We start from the raw sequence: 22,500 nt of genomic DNA, 5'->3' as shown, positions 1-22,500 counted from the left end.
AAAACAAAAAAGAAAGAAGTAAATAAAGGAAAAAAAGATACTTTAAAAAGGTTTTATAAAAACCTATTTATAATTTATAATTACTCATTATTATAATATTTAAATTATTATATTATTATTTAAATTACTTATTATTATTTATTATCAAAATGACGATACAACGCTGTAATACGATGTTGATCTGACAAAAGAATTCCTTTTCTTTTTTTCTTTTTGTTGTTGCAATTATTATTATCGTGAAAATATTTTTGATGATAAATTATATTGATGATAAATCGATTTTAGAAGGGAATAACAAAGTGTCGGTCTTAGAAATTTTATTGTACAAAGATTAAACGATTCGTTGGGATGAAAATCTGGTTTTTAAGACGTGACAATGACGGAACATTCGAGCGAAAAGGGTTTGGACTAGAGTATAGGGGGAGGTGAACGTCCAATAGTGGGGAGAAAGACGAACGGGAATTCGTAAAAGAAAAAAGAAGGGGCTCTTTGCTATTTGGCGGCGAACCCGGCATTTGGAGTGGAGCCAAACTCGTAGCCGAGACTTCCAGACGTTCCTCCGCGTATTTGTTTTTTTCTTTTTCTTTTTCTTCTTCTTCCTCTTATTCTTCTTATTCTTCTTGTCTTTTTCTTTAACGTAGACATCTTCGATCGCGACTGGCATTCCTGGCTCTTGCCTTGACCCGTCGTCGTACGATAAAGAGAGTCAATTTTTCTCGAAGTATTCCACGTTGATTCATTTTCATGTTCTTAGACATTTTCTTTTTATTTTTTATTTTTATAACTTTTCTTCCTTTATGTTCTCTCTCTCTCCCCTCTCCCCTCTCTCTCTTTGTCGTCGACCCGTTCGTATCATTTGCGGTAAGATTTTTACGATTAAGATATATTCCTTAATTCATGAAATTATTTTATATTATCGAATATTTCGAGAAGAAAAGAAAAAATAATCGAAGGAAGACTTTTTTCTTCGTTCGACAAAAAAAAAGAAGATAGATCTTTAATGAACTTAAACATTGTCGTAAGTCGTACCTTTATGACATTAGATGACGGAGGACATTTTTTTCTTCGTTTTCTATGCAATAGATCGGACTAAGTTGTAGTCGATCAAATAATTTAGCATGCCGTTAACACCTTAGCCTCGACCACATTCGGTGTCCACTTGGTTTTTTGTGGAACTCTGGGATTTCGCCGCGCGATGAGTTTATTCATCGGTGTATTCAACCGACTCCTCGTACTCCATCGATCGATGCGACCTGCTCGACGACGTGGTCACCGATTTAATGGAAGTCGACGACTCGATCACTGATTTGGTTTGTACGCTTTGCGTACTCTGCAACGTTTTCACCGACTTCAATGCCGATTCAACGTTCGATTGTTCGACTAGGCTACTCGCTGTATCGTTTGCTGAAAAATGAATTGTTATATTGTATTTGATTTCTTTTTCTTTTTTTTTCTTTTTCTTTTTTTTTCTTCTTTTTTCTTTCTTTTTTCTTTTTTTTTTTTAAGTACTACAAAGCGGAATTTTGAAGAATGTGATAATTAATTTCATTTGTTTCTAATTTAAGAGATTTGATTAAACGTATTTAAACATTAGAAGCGTCGTAACTAATTATCTCGAACTATTATCTATTAATCGATTATGTGTTAAATAAGGTGCAAGATAATCAGATTTCTGTGAATTTCAGATATTGGTTAATTGTATTTGAAAATTATAATACGATTAGAGTTTCGTAATTGTTCTAAATTATTATTTATTAATCGATTATATGCCAAACAAGCTGTAAGTTAGTTCCATATATTTTTTTTAATGTCGAACAAATATTATTGATATTTGACATTCGTATTATTTATATTATACGTTTGAGACATTATGAAATACATTTAACTTGTTTGCTTCTGTATATATCGTACATTCGGTAAGCATAAATTGTACTTTTTTGGAAAATTCATGAGCATATAGAAGGATATTTATATCTCGAACGAGGAAAGAATATTTGAATATTTCTTTTATTACAATCTAAGACGTTATTTGAGATATATTACAGTCTTATATCATCATTTGATCAATTACAAATATCAATATTTCTTTCGTGATACATTTTTCTTCAAGAAATGATCGTTGATATTTTCCTTTGAAAATTTTATGAAAAAAAAAATTTGCTTAATTTCTACAACGAAATAATAATTTTAAAAAATTCAAATTTCAGTTAAAAAAGTGAAATAATAAAGAGAAAGAGAGAAAGAAAAAGAGAGAGAGAGAGAGAGAGAGAGAGAGAGAGAGAGAGAGAGAATATTTTACGCACTTCTAAAAGAAATAATAAAATGAGCACTCCGGTGATAAATAATAAAGTAATTCCAAAAAGTGAAGATGATTTCGTTCGTCTTTTTAAAATATTAAACGTAATCTTTATTTCTTCGTTTTCAAGTCTTACCTTTGGCAACCTCCATGATCGTAGATCGTAGATACGTTTTCGAGAGCTCGAAGAATAGTATGAAAGAAGGGAACGATGACACGAACCGGTCGAAATCGAACATACGAGTGAGTAGAACGACGGAGTTACGGGTTATTCTAAACCCGCTCGCTCAAGGGTGGAGGACGAGGTGGGGTAGAAGGGTAATGATCACGTGGTAGATGACGATTGGCTTGATGTACGCGGGGTGCTTAGGAAAAGTCCTCGACGAAGATGCAACGAAGAATATTCGGGGAATTTCGGATGTCTCACAAATGAGCTCGTATCTCTTTTCGGCTATAATCTCTTCTTTTTTTTCTCATGCCATAAAAATCTCCATATTTCTTTCTTTTTATTTTTCCGTTTCTTTTCTTTTTTCTTTTCCTCTTTTTTTTTTCCTTTCACGTGAAACTCCTCGAATAATAAAATTCTTATTATTATTTAAGACGAATTCGAATCAGTATAGAAATGATATTTTAGAATCGGAATGAAATGATTTAATTTAAAATCATTTAGGAACTTAATTTTGTGAAACGATTAGAAAATTGTTATCTCCACGAAAAAATTTTCTTATTCTTACTCTTAATTAATCTTTTTAAATTAATTTCAAATTGATGAAACTGAACTAAATGATTCGTAGATGACATTAAAAAATTGTTATTTTCTTTATAAAATATTTCAAATCACATCGTTATACTTTAATCTTCCTTCGCGAGGAGACTTTTAAATAGAATTGGATTGTAAGTAGCTCATGAGTCGGACTCCTTCGAGTGAACGATTAAAAACGATTAGAAATTTAGTTCTTAAGCTGGAATTAATACAAGCCGTATCACTTTTATTTCGATTCCGTTGAGCTCGGTTGTTCATTCATCATAGCCTTTTCTCACTTTGTTGGACTAGTCGCTCGACCAGATTGTAATCAACCCTTAAATTCTCATCGCAACCCGAATTAAGCTTCCTTAATGCGCCGGATGGATTTCCATTCACGTTTCTCTTCTTTACGAAGAGGTTACGGTTTCTGATTTTCTTGTCACTCACGTTCACGAAGTCCTTCCTCATTTTCTCATTTCTCTGGCTTCTTCCTCTCTCTCTCTCTCTCTCTCTCTCTCTCTCTCTCTCTCTCTCTCTCTCTCTCCTTCCTTCCCTTCCCTTCCTCTCTCTCTCGCTCTCTCTCTCTCTCTCTCTTTTTCTGTCTTTCTCTAGCTCCTTTAGCAGTTTCAATCTTTCGCTGGAATGCATCGAATGCACTAATTCAAGCAAGCTCGAAATATGATTAATACGATGATGAATAGTTTAAAGATCATTTCAAAAAGCTCACAGAAATTTATCATTGATTAATTGAAATCAATCAAAAGCAAAAAATCTTATTATATATATAGATTAATAATGTTATTAATGTTGATATTATATTATATTGTAAGCTTAGATATAAGCAAGATTTTGAAATTAATTAAGAATGAATAAGATAGATTAATTCTATGTATGCATACATAGAATTTTTTTTTAAGCATCACATATTTAGAATAAGCAAAGATTATAGATAAGAAAGAAAATAAGTTGCACGAAATGATATGAAAATCAAGAAAAATTTGTCGACATTTTCGACACTAAGTTTTCAAAATCTTTTTTCGTCCTCACGGATTTTTGTTTCGAACTGATTTCTTTTATACGTTGAATCTAAAGAAGGTGAAAATGGAAGCTCATTGTCGTTTAGAATTCTTTCCATGTTTCGGTAAATTCCAAGAATAGTGGATTGTCTGGAATTAAGGAAGGCAAATTGAAAGGGGGATGTATACGTTCATCTTGTGTACAATAGAAATTCTCAAGAGAGCTATGTGAAATTACTAAGGGTAGGATTTAAATATTGCGGTTGAAAATAATTTGCATAATTACTTTAAACCGGCTTGATTTAACGAGAAAATTAGTAACATTCTTAAAGCTATCATTGTAACGTTAACGTTTGTATACAAATATATATATATGTATATCTCTTTAGTCATTTATCGTGCATCATAGAAAAATTAATATCCTATTTTATTTCAATTCATGTTATTTGAACAAAATACATAAACGTGATATACATATGCAAATCTATTGTTCAAATGTGTTTAAGCACCACTGCCAAGTATTCTTGCGCTTTCGTCGTTCGTCTTTAGATAGCTGCAACATAAATTGATTAAAATACGCTTAGTGAGTCATCATCTCAAGCCAGAGATTCTTTTGCGTCTTAAAACTTAACGACGCTTGTTTCCATATAAAACATAAGTGATTCTTAACGATGAGTGAATCAAAAGTCGTAAGAAATTACGTGACTTCGTTCAATAAGAATCATTCGCTCATACTTCTATTTGCAATATATGAATAAATTTAATAATTATGCTGTTTTATTGTCGTTTATACGACAATGTTTGCTATTTTTTTCCTTTTTCTGTACTTTTATTAACGATGTTAATTGTTCTTTTCTTTTTTATTATTATTTTTTCTTTTCTTTCATTCTTTCTTTATTTCATAATATATTTTTCTATTCCCTCGGTGTGAATACGTAGTCGATGTTCCCTTCGACGAATCGTAAAAAGTTTCATTGAATCTTACTTTATACATATTTGAAGAAAAAAGAAACTTTCTGGAGATATCATATAATATACCTTTTCACGAGACTCATCTTACCTTTCTCGGACTATTATTCTCGGACACGCATCAATTTATTATATATCAGACGTGAATCTCTTGTGCTATCCTAAACTCTTAGAAAATTATTCTGTATATATCTCATCGATTCAATATTTCAGGATGTTACATTTCGAGAACTTTCAGTAAGGGGATCGGGATCGTTCATTGTATGTACGACGAAAACGAAATAAATATTCGAAAAAAAGAAGAATTTCGAATTTATTATAACTCTTTCCAGTTTGGGATAAACTGATCCCAAGAACGACTAAGTTAGATGTACCTGCATCTAATTCGAAGGGTTGGCACGTTTATGAGAACCTAAACGAAGGCAGAGACACAAAATGAAATTTTTGGGACAGTCTCTGGGGGATTTGACATTACACGGATATGAACCTCCAATCAAAATGACAATTTATTAGATATATTTTGGATACTTTCCAGTTAAACAGTTAAATTAATGGAAATATTGTAACAGACAGTTCGAATGAATTGATATTTCGGAAGTACTCGGATATTTTCGTACATCGTCCAATGAAAATTTTTCCATTTTATTGACCGTTCTTGAGATATTAAAATATTCTTAAGTTTATTGGTAACAGTAAAATTCAGATGTTAAAGTTTGCAGGAAGATTCATTTGAATATTTATAATGATAGAAAAAGATATTTTCATGCAATTATTATCTAACTATCTTTAATTATAGATAAGATAACGATATATCATAATATTACTATATCGTGATACAAACAGTTGTTTGTCATTTTTTCCAACATTTATTTTTAGAACATCGTCTCAGACAGCCAGACTAGATTTCGAAATTCTTTAGTCATCGTCCATTTAGAACGGTCGGCGTGATTTTTCAGATCAATGATCGATGATTCAGCAGGTATCATTGTAGTAAATCTACAAAAATTTCCCAACCACTCAAGATTATTCAATAAAATGAATCAGAGATCTTTTTTTTAAATAGATGTGTAAAGAAATTCTCGAAATCGAATTTTTCTTTTCTTTCTTTTTCTTTTTTTCTTTTCTTTCTTTTTCTCTCTCATTCTCTGTCTCCCTCATAGGATGCAATTAATTTAACGAGCTTTCCTCGGCGCGATTTCTCGAACTCGTAAATCTCAATAATATATTTTATTTTTATTCGTACACTCTCTCCAATTTTCATCCTTCTTTTCTCTCGTTTTTTCTTCTGTTTTGTATTTTTGTCTTTTTTCTTTTTTTTTTTCTTTTCTTTTTTTCTTTCTGGCATTCGCTCAGACGGAAAGAAATTATTAGATCGTATTTGTGCGTATACGAGAAACGTAAAAGAAAGAACAAAAGGATAGTTTCGAACAAGATTGTGTTTATTTCAAGGAATAAAATCGATTTAAAGGAATAACTTCCCTTCGATAAAAGTCATTTACGAATCATACGTCACATTTAGTAAGAGAATATCTCCCTATAGATTTTCTAAATATCATCTTGAATATTTGAATGAAAATAAAAACGTATAAACTCCGATAATTACTTTACTTATCTTCCGTTTCGTTTCCTTTTTATTTTAAATATCGATCGAATTCTCCGAGATTTTATTTTTCCTTACAAATCGTTAAAGATGGGTGGAAGAAAAAATATAGATATTCTCGAACGATTACATCGGCATTTCTGTAATCGAGAACTCCCTTCTCATCGAAGATCCCGGCCATCAATTCTCTCGCCTTTGTATCGAGATACCTTCACTTATTTATCAAAGCCATTTTTTATTATCGCAGCCGAAGAACGAAGAAAACGAATGAGAAAGTCTGATAACGAAATTAATGAAACGTATTACAGGATAAAATTACTTTTTCTACGAATTTTCATTGGATCTTTGAAAATTACTACCATCTATTAAATTCGTCATTTTCAATACAAGCTCTTCTGCTTTACCAAAATACGTAATAATATCTCGTCTCGCGTTAATCAACGTAATTATATTACTCGGTCGTTAGTTAGATAAATCAAAGTAATTACCATTTTAAGTACGTCTATAACGTTTAGATATTATTATTCGTACGTTCGTTATATTATTTATAAAATATATTCGTGTTGTTTTTAACGCGAATAAAAGAAAGAAAGATAAAGAAAAAAAGAATGGAATTTAACTTTTCTATCTTTGAGAAATTGCAGAAGCTTTTATAACGGAGAAAAAGAATTTTGCTTTTAGATAGAAATTGTTCGCTGACTTCAAATAGCCGAAGTAAATATTTGTCTCGGATTTTCTACTTTTCTTGGTCACCCTCGGTTAAAACAGAAAGAAAGATAGATAGACAGACAAAGAGAAAGAGAAAAAGAGAGAGAGAGAGAGATATGCTCATTTATATATAGCGTGCTCTACCTGCAGCCAACCAATCGTTGTAGTGCGTGCCAAACATAACAAGCGTGGAGTAAAACAGCTTTGTTCTTGGCCTCTGAAACGACTACATGAAATTAGGAAGCTGCCTTGTCCGTTTCCTTCGCGACACGTTGGAACGAAAAGCTACGTTAACTCTACGAGGCTACGTTAATTGGAACGATAATTAATCCTTTCACCGGTCGTCCTATTCTATCAATTGAGAAATAGAGAGAAAGAGAGATGAGACAGAGAGAGAGAGAGAGAGAGAGAGAGAGAGAAAAGAAATATGAAAGTCTATCTGTTACGAAACAAATGGATTCAAACAGCTTTCGAAGGTTTAGAAAGTTAATTCATTATTAATTGATTATTAACGTAGCTCGATGTTATTTTCCCCTTTATTTGATTAATATCGAACGATAATTTAAAATACTTAAACAATATAGGAGGGTAGGACGCTCAATTATTGGATTCTCTTTTCCACTAACATCAGCCAAATCGAGAGGAGTCTTAAAAGGAATTTGTTATTTTATGAATATGAGAGGCTGATGTTGTCTCTATAAAATTTCTCTCTCTCTCTCTCTCGCTCTCTTATTCTCTCTCTCTCTCTCCTCTCTCTCTCTCTCTCTGTGAATTCTTCTTCCATTCTCGAAGGTAATGAACTCTGATATCTTCAAAGAAAATTCGATTTCGTTCATTTTCCTTTTCTCATATTAATGGTATACTCACTGAACGAATAATACTACTTTGCTAAATCGAATATTCCAAAGAGAAAAAGAGAGAGAGAGAGAGAGAGTAATCATTGATAGATATGTATTTGTTGATGGCCATAAAACGGGTATCGTCAACGAACCTTTTTATTTACTCGTTTCAACGTAGTTCCATTCCTACATCACTTTGATTTAATCGAGTACATGACTATATTCACCTTCCTTCGAATTCTGACGGATACACTTCATCGCTGAATTCTATAGTCATTTTACGAAACGGACGATGAGTTAATAGAAACTTTTCATCGATATAGATAATATCGTATCGTTTGAAAAGGGCTTTTCCAAATTGACGTAACGAAACAAAAGAAAAAAAAAAAGAAAACAAATAGAAAAAGAGAAACAAATACGAAAAAAGTCGGATGATACTCTTTTACGCTTCACTTTTAATTGCAGAGTTATAAAGTTCATCGATCGAATCGAGTTTTAAAGAGAACTTCGACGTGCGTCAGTCTTGAAGGAAAAAAAAAGAAAGCATTATATTCTCGTTATGACGACGTAAAATATTTATTGCTTATAATTAGAATTATTTTTTATTGTCAGATAAAACTCATCGGAAAATAAATAACATTTTTTCCATTTGTTTTTCTTTCCTTTCTTTTGCTTCTTTCTTTCTTTCTTTTTTTTTCCACAAATATTTCTCACGATATAAAAAAAAAAATATATATATATATATATATATATTTCATTAAGAAGATTAATGTCTGTAAGAGTAATATAGAATTTTATCGTTTAGAAAAATTGTTGCCACAGATGTTACGAATAGCTTAGTATCTTTCTCTTCATTTCCCTCTCTCACTTTCATCGAAACAAGAGAGAAAGTGAATGAGAGAGGGTAAATTTGAAGTTAGGGGAGGAAACTCGATCGAAGTAACAGGATTCAGGCCGATCTGGAACTCCCCTGCCTACCATCTCTTGCATTTTGATCATTACTTCCTGGCCTACTGTATATATTTATATGTATTTCGACGAAATATATATGTATATGTATATATATATATATATATATATATATATATATATATATATATATATATCTAGAATCGCTCTTATTTACTCTTCTATTTTTATATTGTCACGGTAAAGATAGTTCTCGGACCGTTTTCAGTTAGTTCGTTTAGGTGTTTGTACGAATTAAATTAGAATGATCATTAGATCATTATAATTATTTCGATCAATATTTCCAATAGCATCCTCGACGTAATATCCACATTATTTATTTTTTTTTTCAAGCCAATTTATATTTCTCTTATTAATTCATGAAGAATGATACTTGTTGAAACAACTTATATTCTTTATTCTTTTTTTAATTTCTCTTAATGAATACAATTGTCTTCAATGATTATGAATATAAAATTAATTTCATATCGAATCGTAGAAGTTTTAATATTTTACACTTTTCATATATACAATATAATTGAATCAGATACGTGATAATTAAATTATATATATAAAAAAATTATGTATTTTAATATTTCATTAAAAATTTGTATATTTTAATATCTTTTAATAATAATAGTATCTTTTAATAAGATTAAAAGAATAGACGTGTATTATGCTTTTTTTAATTTTAATACAACACCTCAAATATGATATTGCAATTAATAAGTAAATTCTATTAAATTTCTTACATAAATTCATATATATTGTATCATATGTTGTGTGAGTGTATCTATAGAAATTTTCATTGAATGAAATTCATTTCGACTTAATCATACTGAAATCTTTATAAAAAAAAATCTTTTCTTTGTTCGCAGAAGCTTGATATTTAATTTTCATAACTAGTTATGTATATATAAATATTATATATATATATATATATATATATATATATATATATATACATACACACACATACGCGCGCATGTATACATATACATATATTCAATATCTAAAATATAGGTTAGCCATTGTGACGCGTTAATAAAGATTTTTTTCTACCTTTTGGCAAGCTTGATAAAATAATGATACAGATATGATGTAAATCACTTAGTTGGCAGTATGCCACAATTTTCATGAAATTTCCTGATTCACAGAATCCGCTTCTAACATCGAAAGATTTATGAACAGGTATATAAGATAAAACGTATATGTTACGTTTCTCTGTATCGTTCGTGACAGAAAATCTCATCTCTTTATCAGATTCGACTACTTTTTATTCAAGAAAATCAGTTTAAGGTTGGACTTCGATAGCGAGAGGATCTCGTGACGTTCGATCCTTTGGGAGAACTGGTATGACGACTCGGGAAAAGCATTTCTGTGGCACGATAAGATCCCATGAGACAAAGTTTTATTAAGTTTTATCTAGGAAGTATTCAGTGGTTGAATATTTTCCATTTCATTTACATTTCGAACTTCCTTTCTTTATTTCTCTCTCTTTCTCTCTCTCTCTCTCTCTCTCTCTCTCTCTTGCTCTCTCTTATTTATTGATGATTAATCATAAAGAATAGATAAATCGAGGTTAATGTTAATGACCTTTACTTAACTCTTCAGTTCGAAGTTAAATTTTGAATTTGTGAACTAATAAAATAGAACAATTTGTCAATGTTCGATCGAATATCGAAATTCGAGAATTTAGAATTAGAACTAAATCATTTATCTTTTATGCTACTTTTAGGAACAGCAATGTATCCGGTGAAAGGTCACCGTTCGAAGGATCCTGTTGCAGTGGTCAAGGTGGTGCTGAAAGTACCGAAAGTGAGATCGAGGAAATACCAAAATATCGAGTGGTTTTACTCGGTGACTCTGGGGTTGGCAAAACAGCCTTGGTCTCACAATTCATGACGAGCGAGTATATGAACACATATGACGCCAGTTTAGGTAATTATCTTTTTTCTTTTTTCATTATCATATGGATATTTTTATTATGACGAAAAATTTAGAAAATGTTTTATTTCAAATATATTGCAGTACAATTTTATATTTTATATAATTATACATAGTACCGTTTAAATTTGAATGCTTGAATATTTTATTTAGATTAAGTGATCTGAAAAAATGTTATAGAACAAAGTTGTACCATTTAAATAATGAAATATGATTTTATAGAAATTTTTTCTTTTATATATAATATGTTTATATTATAATATTTTTATATATATAATTTAAAAAATTATATATATAATTCAAATCATTCTTTTATGTTTTTTTCTTAAAGAAATAGTATCTATATTTTAGTTAAATCATAATACGATAGCTAGATAAACAAACAAATTTGAGATATACTATTTTTGTAATCTTAATATGTTCTAAGACCATAAAAAAAAAGTTACATTGGCATTAAATGTCAATTATAATATTGAAATTATAATTCGAATTATCAAAAGTATCGAGGATCAGCATATTTAATTAAAAGATAATATTTAATTTATTCCAATTACGAATAATATTATATTATATTGAAATAGAACAGCTAGTATTATTTAAAAAGTTAAAAGAAAACTTTAATTCTTTCGGTTAGTTAAACATAAGTACATTATTCAATTTCTCATTCATAAATTCGAGTTTTTTTGTTGTTGAGCTCTCTGACGTTCGTGTAGTGGAGTTATAAAAGGGACAATGATTTAAATGCAAGAAAAAGTTTTTTGAACGAATTTTGACGTTACACTAGAATAGAAATGTTCCGTCGGACAACCACTAGAGATAATATTAAAATGTAGGAAAACGAAATGTGAGATAAGAATTTCCTTCGTTTTGCGTTCCTATTGGTTTTTTCTTTTTTTTTTGCAAATGAAGTCACCGAGCAAAGCGAACTTGCACGAGTCACATGCTATGCTCATGGCAAATTTACACACACACGCGCACATCATATAAACACGCATGCACTCACATACACACATATACACACGTACAAATTATACACGTATGCATTCACGTACACACATAAACACACGTATGCATTCACGTACACACATATATACACACGTACAAATTATATACTCATATACACACATATACACATACACGTACATATACATAAATACATAGCATATCTATGTAGATACGTATGCATATATTTGCATTGTCCTTTATATGATCATTTGAACGTGCTTACGACCCAAATCGTGAAGTATAGCTATGATTCTATAAACTTGTTCTTTTTCTTTTCTTGCTTTTTATTTTTTTCTCTCCTTCTTTTTTTAATCCTTTGATATTTTCTATTTTTGAAAACGAGGTGGTGATTTAAGGTATACGAGAGGACTCTTGTCAAAGCTTTTTTTTTTCTTTTCCCCGAACAATAACGAAAGTTCCACGCAATGGAAAATATGTGGTTTGTCTGTTTGCTCATTCGCGAATAATTCTATTCTTCTTATTTGATTATTCTTCCATCGTAGAATCATATAACTAAAGAATCTTTCATGTCAATAATAATCGTATATTTTCTCTCTTTTTCTCTCTCTCTCTCCCCTTTATATATATATATATATATATATATATATATATATATATATATATATATATATATATATATACATTCGATATCAAAAATCGAAATAAGAAAAAATAATAATTAATTGAATTTATTTTATTGAAAAAAAATGAAGAAGAAGAAGAAAAAACATTATTACTATTATTATTGCAATTGGAATAAACAATTGTTAAGTGAGAAATAGTTTTGGATGGTATTATGATTTTTGAAGAGTTACCCGGTATATAAAAGTATTTCATAAAACGAATATTCATCGGTTTCTTCATGAGAAATACTCCAGATGTGGAAATGTACAAAATCCGTGAAGGCTCGTATATACTCGTATGTACATACATTACGTTTCGATTTAAATTCTTTTCTATCAGAATATATAGATCGATTTTCGATCGAGTACGATAAAACGATCGATCATAGAGGGAGAGGGGTGGGAATTAATTCATCTGAATACTTAGCTTTCTTAGTTCTACGTAGTAATCCGTTAATGGAAGTTGTCTCATTACACGATATTGGATCGTCGTGATATTTCGAGAAAAAGTGAAAACTATAAAATGAAGAGAGAAAGAGAAAGGGAGAGACAGAGATAGAAAGAGAAAGAAAGAGGGAGAGAGAAAGACGGAGATAGAAAGAAAGAGAAATAGAGAAAGAGAAAGAAACTGAAAAACAAAGATAGAAGTTCATAGAATTATACGGAATATTTACAACGCATTTTATGTGTATGCATGTTTTTACGTATGTGGGTATATATGTCCTCTCATAATAAGAAAAAGTAAAAGAAAAAAGAGAAAAGAAAGAAAAAGAAGAAAAAACGTAATGGTAAAATGGACCAACCTATATGTTGTCTTCACTTATTTCTCATCGTACATTTAAAATTCTCTTTCGATATACTCTTTCGAATGAATTCCCTTCAACAATTTTGCCCGCGGAAAGGAAAAAGAATCCTGGTGATGGATTTCGCCCTTTCATAAGAAGAAATAAAAAGAGAAAGAAGAAAAGTCTTATCGTTCAAAGGGGTGGTGTGCGTTTTATCCGCGAAAGGAAATTTATCGTGACAAACGTGACAGGAATACAGATTCTCCGAAGAAACTTTTCAGTCTTTTGTAAAACTTCTTGGGATATTTTCTTTAAAGAGCATGTCAATGTTTTTTCTTTTCTTTTTTTTTCAGATCGTTATATCTAATACAGTCGCGTTAACAAGTAATACTTATATTTTTGTGAGCTAGACAAAAGATAGGATGTATAAATTAATGATATATAATTTTTTTTTTCACAACGTCGAATGCCCTTGTTACTTGTTATATAATTACATAAAATACTATTTACGACAAATGAAAATATTTCTTTTTTATTTTTCCTTTTTTCTTTTATTTTTCTTTTCTTTTTTTTTTTTCTTTCATTGATATTTCAAAGACACGTGGTCGTTGTTGTCGAAAAGTTCAAGTCTCGAGATTTGTTTAAAATATTAATTATAAAAGTACACTTGAATTAACGGCAAAAGATTAAGAGTAGTATCTTGAAGTCTCATAAATATAACGATACGCCTTCACGATTTTCCAAGCTTTACGTGGTAAACGTGGTAGTTCCTCGACAAAATATGACGTAAGCTCATTTACTATTTCATTTAATCGTTTGCGGTGAACATTTTTATCTGGTAACGAGTGTAACTCTTATCGTGGGAGTGTCTACTCGACACTCGGAATGTCGCTCATTAAACACAGTAATTGCGTTCTAGTGAATTTTCGTAAAGTTTTTTTTCTCTTGTTTCTTTCCTTTTACTTTTCTCCTTTCTTCATTGTAGATAAATGTAAAGCCATTATAAATTTTGTATTATCCATTTACCGAAGTCCCTCAAACAGGATTTCGTTACAATCGATCTTTTTCTACGATGCAATTAATTCGTTCTTTTTTCTTTTTCTTTTTTCTATTTTTTTTTTCTTTTTTCTTTTTTTTTTAATCCATTAAAAAGTTCTATCGAATATTATTATAATGTTCGTGACATCAATTGAAATTACTTGAAAGAAATCCTATCTGCAATTTACCCTTTTATTTTCCTTTCCTATCGTTCTTTGCGTCCGTTTCATAAATTATATTTTCTCCCTTTGTATGTAGTATATACCTTTTACGTATCTATCCTACGACTTTACGTAACGCCTTTAAATCATTCAAAATTAATTAGAACCGTAAATACATCGATCATGTTGCATCACCATTAACAAACGCATTATCTCGATCGCTTTGTACCTATCTATTTAAATTAATAAAATCGCGCTTGATTAACACGATTACGAAATGGGACGATTGATAGATACATTTGCAAATAACAATATATGTGAAATTCGATGTAACAGAAAGATTTAATTAATTCGTAATTATTCCTTATATTATCATAGTTACATTATTGAGAATGATCATTATTAAGATATGATTGATATAGAGTATGTTCATGTACATTAAACGTATAAATGCGATAATTTTTTCAAATATTAAAAAATGCGAAAGAAATAAAGAGAAAAAGAAAAGTTTTGGATGAATGTTGTATAATGTTAAGAGGAAATATAACGTAGTGATAATTATTTGACATTGCACAATAACATTGGAGAGTCCTGTAAAAGTTACATTTACATTGTTGAATAGAACCCTTTATGTATTCTTGTAGTTGATTACGTATTCTTGTAGTTGACATAACAAGAACTAAAAATAACGAAATAGGAAATAGTCAGGTCGAATCGGTTCGGATCGGATCGGCATGGATCAGGACAAATCAGGTTGGATCTAAGTTGCCTTCGTGTTACGTATTTTCCGGTACTTTTATATCCTTTACTGTCCTATTTTTGAAATTGGCAAGCTTTTACATTTTCTCTGTTATTAATAATAGATTTATACATTTTGCATCAATGTGATTCAATTAAATTATTTTCGTACATCTGGTAAAGCTAATGTCGGCCATATGACAAATTTTAAATTCAATAACTCGACAATGATCTATGCAAAATATATGTATAGGTAAATAATATTTGATAACATTTGATATTTAATAACAATTCGAAATCGTCATCTACGAATATACGTGATCAAGAATATATAGGGTTCCATTAAATATTGTAAACGTGACATTCGCAAATTTTCTTCGCAAGGGTCATCGTGGAAAGTCAAATAATTATGATTAGGATATGTCTTTACGATTTCGACATTATACTACGTTCGTTCAAAATATTTTTTTTTCTTTTTTGCATGTTTAATATTCAAAGAAATAATCGCGTGTATACATATAAAACTGGCATAATCTATAATCATGTGTTCCCTTTAATATCAATGTGACATGGTGTTTTGATACATTTTTCTTTTACAAGGACTTTCTCTCAGGAAGGGATTAATATAACTCTCTAATATTTTACTCTCAGCTTGCTATAATGGAGATTTCATGTAGCGTTTTCTTAAACGACCAGCGTTATATGAGTTCATGTATTTGTAGTTTTTCGTTGGCAACTTTGAGACGTTCATTATTCATATCTTGTCTTTCTGTTTTAATACGAGACAGATAAGAATACGAAACGAAATATTATTACTTCAGATCATGTTTCTATATGTTTAAATAACTTCGATCGAATAAGAAAATTAAAGAAGATTTTTTTCTTTTTTTATTATTATTTCTCAGAAGTTAATTAAAGTTTTTTGTTGACTTTTTATAAATATTATATATTGAATTTTGCATTCAGTTTTAATATATATATTTTTTAACATACATATATATATATAATTAATATTTATAATTGTTCATTTATCTTTAAGATCTGTAATATCTGAAGGAATACATTTGTGATTATATTTATGGAAAGAATTGTAATCTGCATTATTATCAGGATATTAGAATACTGTTGCATTCAAAACATTAAATCATCGATTTATTCAATGATGTAAGGTCGTTATATATATATATATATATATATATATATATATATATATATATATATATATTATATTTGTTCAATATAAATAATTGAACAAATGTATGCTTCAAATGTTTTTATAAAAAAATAGATATGCTATCATGTAAATTCTCATTTAGTAAGATCGTCAATCAAAATCTTTTATTCCTTCATTTAGTTTCGTCATATAATGTCAGAACGAGTAACGATTTACAACGTTATTTTTCTTCATTAAAGCGCGAACGGCTGTCGGGATATCGATCAATATGACAAGCGAATTCATTTCCCATGGCTTGTATCATTTGACTTTACATACAAGTCCTTTTGTGTAACGAGCTATGCGGATGAACTTTTTGAGATGTTACAGCATCATGATTAGAAACGTAATACACGAAGCTAAGTACTACGTAGCTTGGTATCCTGTGATCGATTCCTCCTTTCTGAGTCGACTCCGTTGCTTTTAGTTATCCGTACTGATTAATCGACACCAACGAGAAACAATAGTATTTGATACGTAGAGGAAATATTGCTTGCTTTGTAAATGCATTTATATCCCATTTGAGATGATAAATTATTATAGATATTAATATTATCGTCCACGTCATGGTGATGGATTTTCACGGAATTCATCAGTATTATTTATTCTGTACCTATATAAAGTTAATTTTTTTTTCTTTTTTTTCTTTTTTTTTTTTTTTTTTTTTTTCTTTTAAATGAATACCCTTGTATTACGTAAATAAAAGAATATCTTTTATCTAAAACATTTTTTATCCAGCCTCTACTTTCTACGATATTTAACATTATTTAAACAAAACAAAACAAAAACTTCTGTTTGATAGAAATATACAAAGCAAGTATTCTGTTTTTAGAAAGATATTATATTAATATATATTCAAAATGATGATCGTCGTTTTCGATACACTTCTGAATATTTTTAATAAAAAAAAAGTACGTAGCAGAATAGATTTGTCAATACTTATACAAGCATTTTTAACGCGCTCATTATTATCTTTCGCTCTAGCTGATACATCTTAGTATATCTCTTCTTTTTGATGTAACCTTATAAAAAAGAAAAAAATCTAGAATATTTAAATCCGAATGAACAGATCAATGAACAACTGCACTACCGCATTCTATCTAGCGGCCATTGTAATGCTAGTATTCCTAATTGTAATCCTAGTATTTCTCTTGTAATAAGTAAATTATGCGCTGGACAACCATTATGCTAATATCATATCATGCATGATACATATTGACAAGAATATTTTATTACGTATTAATTAATCTTCTATTAAAGCTATTGAGAAGTATATTGAGAATGAGGGCTTTCATATTTTTTTCAATATATATTAAAATAATATATTTTTAAAATAAAATACTTATATAAATACACACACCCACACACACACACACACACACACACACACACACACACATATATATATATATATATACACACACACACACACACACACACACACACACACACACACACACACATATATATATATATATATATATATATATATATATATACATATACATATGTAAAGTCAAAGTTAATAAAAACAGTATCGTCAATACAGAATCTGATAAAAACTAGTTTTGCAACTTGTCGATTGATAAAATTTCGTAACATAAGTTTAAAAGATTTAATAACGAGCGAGCTTGAACAAAATTATTATTATTATTATTATTATTATTATTATTATTATTATTATTATTATTATTATTATTATTATTATTAATACTATTATTATTTATTTATTAATGCAGATTATTAAATCAAATTGTCAAAACGTTAATAAATCTCATAGTATATATTGTATACTATATACTAGATATATATAATACATTATAATGTAATAATTGTAACAAATAGATCATAATATATAAATAGATCAAAGAAGAGTCTATAAGTTTACAGTACACTATCAACATATTATTTATAATACGGAGAATAAGAAAAACAAATTCCTTCGATATATATAATACTTAAAAATTTGTAGCAAAATGTATTAAAAAAATGAGACTGCTTAAACGTACCATTACGCATATGTATAGAGACATATATATATGTATTGTGTAACGTATATACACATCATAGTGATGTTAATATAAGCACCTACACAAAGAGTAATCAAAGAATCATTTCATCCTTTGAATTTTCAAACATAATAATAATTTTCATTTTACAAAGACAACTGCATTAACTGTTAAGTGCATTGTACCATTCATGCATGTAAGTACCATTCATACTCTTCAGTCCTTCGTATTTCTCTTTTGCAGATGACGAATTTGGAGAAAAAACAGTTTCTATTTTGCTCGACGAGGAAGAATCAGAAATGATTTTCATTGATCATCCCCATATAGAGATGAGCGTGAGTAAACTTATTTTTAAGAAAATACCAAAATTTATTGTCCCCTTTGAATTTGCTCCATAGACGAAACAAATAAAATGAATTTGATTCGAGTGGTTGTTTAAAACGAGATGAAATAATTTTTTCTCTTTATATATACAGGGTGTCCCAAAAGGTTTCACGCATACTTTAGGAACATATAATTTTTTAATAGCAATTAACAAAAAAACAAAGTAAAAAAAGAAAAAAAATAAGTTCAAGATCTTCTTTCTTTTTAAATGAAAAAGAAAAAGAAAAAATTAATCGTATTAGATTATTTAGAAACATATTTCATCGTATTTAAATCTACCAAAGGCTAAATGAATTGTATGACAAGCAACCAGATAATCAACTTCAAGACCCTGTAACGTCGTATGTTTGTCAGACTAATTATTGGTTATTAAAATGTTGTTTGTTGCTTTGATACACTCCTTAAATATGATTCAAATCTTTTGAACAGTCTATTTATAAATAAAATACAAAGTATAAATTCGTTAGAATTAAATCAAAAAGATTTGTCTACTGATTAAAGAAAAGTTATATCCTAAGGGATTCTTTTTCGTAATCATTTTTTTTTCTTTTCTTTATCTTCTTATGTTAATTAAAGACATTCGTAGTTCAATAACTTGAGTAATAAAAAAGGATAGAATATTTTTGAAATTGTAGACAAGGATATCTCTTAAAGAGTGTTATATCTCTTAAGGTTAAAGAAAAGTCTTTAAGAATTTCTTTAATAAATAAACAAGAAAAAAGAAAATACTTAAGATACGATGAGAAAATAGTGAAATGAAATCATTGACGTATTTGTTTGAGGCAGGTTGAGAACTCTCTATCTACGTACGAACCGCACGCCTGCATCGTCGTATATTCCATAGTATCTCGAACAAGTTTTCAAATGGCCGAAGAAATACTGAATTACTTGTGGAGAGAACATTACACACAGGAACGATCGGTTATCGTGGTTGGAAATAAGTCCGATCTGGCTCGAAGCCGTACGATTTTATCGAATGGTGAGTAATATAGTAATGATATTTCTTTTCTTTTCTAATTTTTCATTATTTCATTCATTCCGTTCGAAACGAATAATAAATAAAGATCGATATAATTAGAATAAATGTAAATATAAAAAATAAAGAAAAAAAAAAAAGAAGAAATAAAGAAAAGAAAATATTTTAATTCATTATCATTAAATGAGTTTTTTAACGAGAGAGAGAATAAAAAAAAACCATTCGATTTCTAAAATAAAAGAAAATATCTTTGAATATCGAGAATACCTATAATATCGTGTCAGTTCGAATTTGATTACCTATCATTTCCTGAATAACATTCATTATGTTTTCTTATCTCCAAGAGAAGTTCAAGAAACGTTATCGAGACAGCGTTTTCTTGTAAGAAAGAGAAGTCCCTTTTTAAAGGTCAAATGAAATCCGTGTCTCATTAAAGGAAGAAAGAACGGAAGGAGGAATTATCGTAGAGTGGGATTACTATAGCTCGCTTTTCGAAGGAAAGTAAATTTATCGGATCGTTCGAAAAAGTTCCTCGACTTAATTCATTGTTTTAACACTGATTAGACGGAAGTAATAGCAGTGAGATAAATACATGAATTCGTTGATTTTTATATTTATCGATTTTTATATTTATATTACAATAATTTATCTTAAAATAAATTATATCCAATGAAATTTCAATTCTTCTATTTCTAAATGAATCATCATAGAAATAGATGTTAACGTTGTTGCGTGCTCCATTTAATTACGTTAAATTCATTGATTTCTCTTAATCGAAAATTTTGCGAGATAATAAATAAAATTTTACAAAAGAGCTTACGAATCCACGCAAATCGCTTCTCTTTCTCTCTTCTTCTTTTTCTCCTTTTAGTACCTACTCTTGCGAATAAATCATAAATATATATATAACGTAATGAAAAATTTTCAAGGCGGAAAAGATGAAATTAACTAATTATTAAATATGACTGAATTAATCAGCAGATTGTTTGTCGTTAAGTCACGTAATAACGGGAGCATCATAGTAATGTCAAGAACATATAAGACGAGAGAGTAGTTCGAATTCCATAGAATTCGAACTCTCCAAGATAATATCGGCATTTTTACTTGCGGTGGAGATAATTAAAAGATTCTTGTGGAAAGATCTTTAATGGCACGAAATTACGTTTTCGATTATATTACGCAGTAAACAGATGTGGGGTATTAGAAAAGATGAAGCAATAAAAAAAAATATACAAAAATCGTAAGGAAATGAAAAAGACCAAACAGAAAAGAAAAAAAATAGATAGAAAAAGGAAATTAATATTTACGAATTAAATTGGTTAAATTTTGCTCTGTTAAAGAAGGGAAACAACTGGCGACGTCTCGGGAATGCAAATTCATCGAAACGTCGAGTGGGATAAAGCACAACGTGGACGAGCTTTTGGTTGGTGTTCTCAAACAGATTCGTTTGCGTGAAAGCCGTGAAAAGAAGCTAAGACGTCAATGTAATAAGGGCAAGATGTCGAAGCTCCACGCTAGTAAAACAGCTCACAGTCTCAATCTCGCGAGAGAAATATTAAATAAAATGTGTTTAAAAGATAGTAAAAGTAAGAGCTGCGAAAATCTTCACGTTCTTTAAGAAAAAAAAAAAGAAGAAGAAGAAAAGAATAATATCAGCAAATGATAAAAGCTTGAAGACTATCTTCTCTGACTTCTTTCTTGCGAAAGAAAATTCGATTTATTTCTTATTTTAAGTTTTGAAATAACGAGAATGATTATAGTGATATAATTATTTAAAAAATTAGCAGTCGTCGACTAGCCGATTGTGTATGTATGTAAGTACATACGTTACGTATATGTATGTATTTACGTATGCATGTATCTATCTATCTATCTATATATTTATCTATCAAATTTAAGTTGATCTCGATGTTGGAATATACGAGCTGCACTCATCATTCTGACTTTTAAGCATGATCGTGTATGTCTCTCTCTCTCTGTATGTGTATGCGTACATTGAAGCGGTACCTAAATTAGAATTAAGATGGATGGTCCTAGAAATTCTTCTTTCGAACGTAACACGAATGGCTGAGCCGGTTAATCTGGCTTGCCATATGTCTGCAATGCAGCGATTTGATTATTTATTAGATGCTAATTAGCGACACGTGTCCTTTTCGTCACTATTCCTCTCTCTCTCTCTCTCTCTCTCTCTCTCTCTCTCTCTCTCTCTCTCTCCCCTTCTCTCTCTCTCTCTCTCTCTCTCTCTCCCCCTTCTCTCTCTCTCTCTCTCTCTCTCTCTCTCTCCCCCTTCTCTCTCTCTCTCTCTCTCTCTCTCTCCCCCTTCTCTCTCTCTCTCTCTCTCTCTCTCTCTCTCCCTATCTCTTTTTTTTTCTTTTCTCATTATGAATATTCATTTCGATTTCAACATTTATCTTCCTATTTGCGTTTTATCGAACGCCCGTACGTGTAAATATTTTAATGAAAATTTGTTCGATAATATAAATCACATTGAAAAGTAACA

The 22,500-nt window shown here is 29.7% G+C and overlaps 1 protein-coding gene and 1 long non-coding RNA gene across 5 annotated transcripts in view; one reads left to right on the top strand and one right to left on the bottom strand.

Annotated features, from left to right (window-relative positions):
• The window catches only part of LOC124424798, a 41,986-nt gene that overhangs the window by 18,699 nt on the left and 787 nt on the right, over positions 1-22,500 (top strand). For 3 of the 4 annotated variants that reach the window (XM_046964299.1, XM_046964300.1, XM_046964301.1), the window contains 4 exons: positions 10,860-11,062; positions 18,884-18,975; positions 19,811-20,003; positions 21,341-22,240. In XM_046964299.1, coding sequence (XP_046820255.1) covers positions 10,860-11,062; positions 18,884-18,975; positions 19,811-20,003; positions 21,341-21,618 — 766 coding nt within the window. In that variant the 3' untranslated portion in view covers positions 21,619-22,240. Of the gene's footprint in view, positions 1-10,859; positions 11,063-18,883; positions 18,976-19,810; positions 20,004-21,340; positions 22,241-22,500 lie in introns of those variants that run through there. The other variant, XM_046964302.1, reaches the window with a different exon arrangement.
• Positions 119-2,666, bottom strand: LOC124424799. Its single transcript, XR_006942383.1, has 2 exons — positions 2,433-2,666; positions 119-1,404 (listed from the first exon to the last, which is right to left on the bottom strand). It is a non-coding gene; the product is annotated as an uncharacterized LOC124424799 (long non-coding RNA).

The sequence above is a fragment of the Vespa crabro genome, chromosome 6 (genome assembly GCF_910589235.1).
Source record: "Vespa crabro chromosome 6, iyVesCrab1.2, whole genome shotgun sequence".
Classification (NCBI taxonomy): Eukaryota; Metazoa; Arthropoda; class Insecta; order Hymenoptera; family Vespidae; genus Vespa; species Vespa crabro.
The sequence above is the reverse complement of the archived record's forward strand: the minus strand, read 5'-3'. Positions and strand labels throughout refer to the sequence as shown.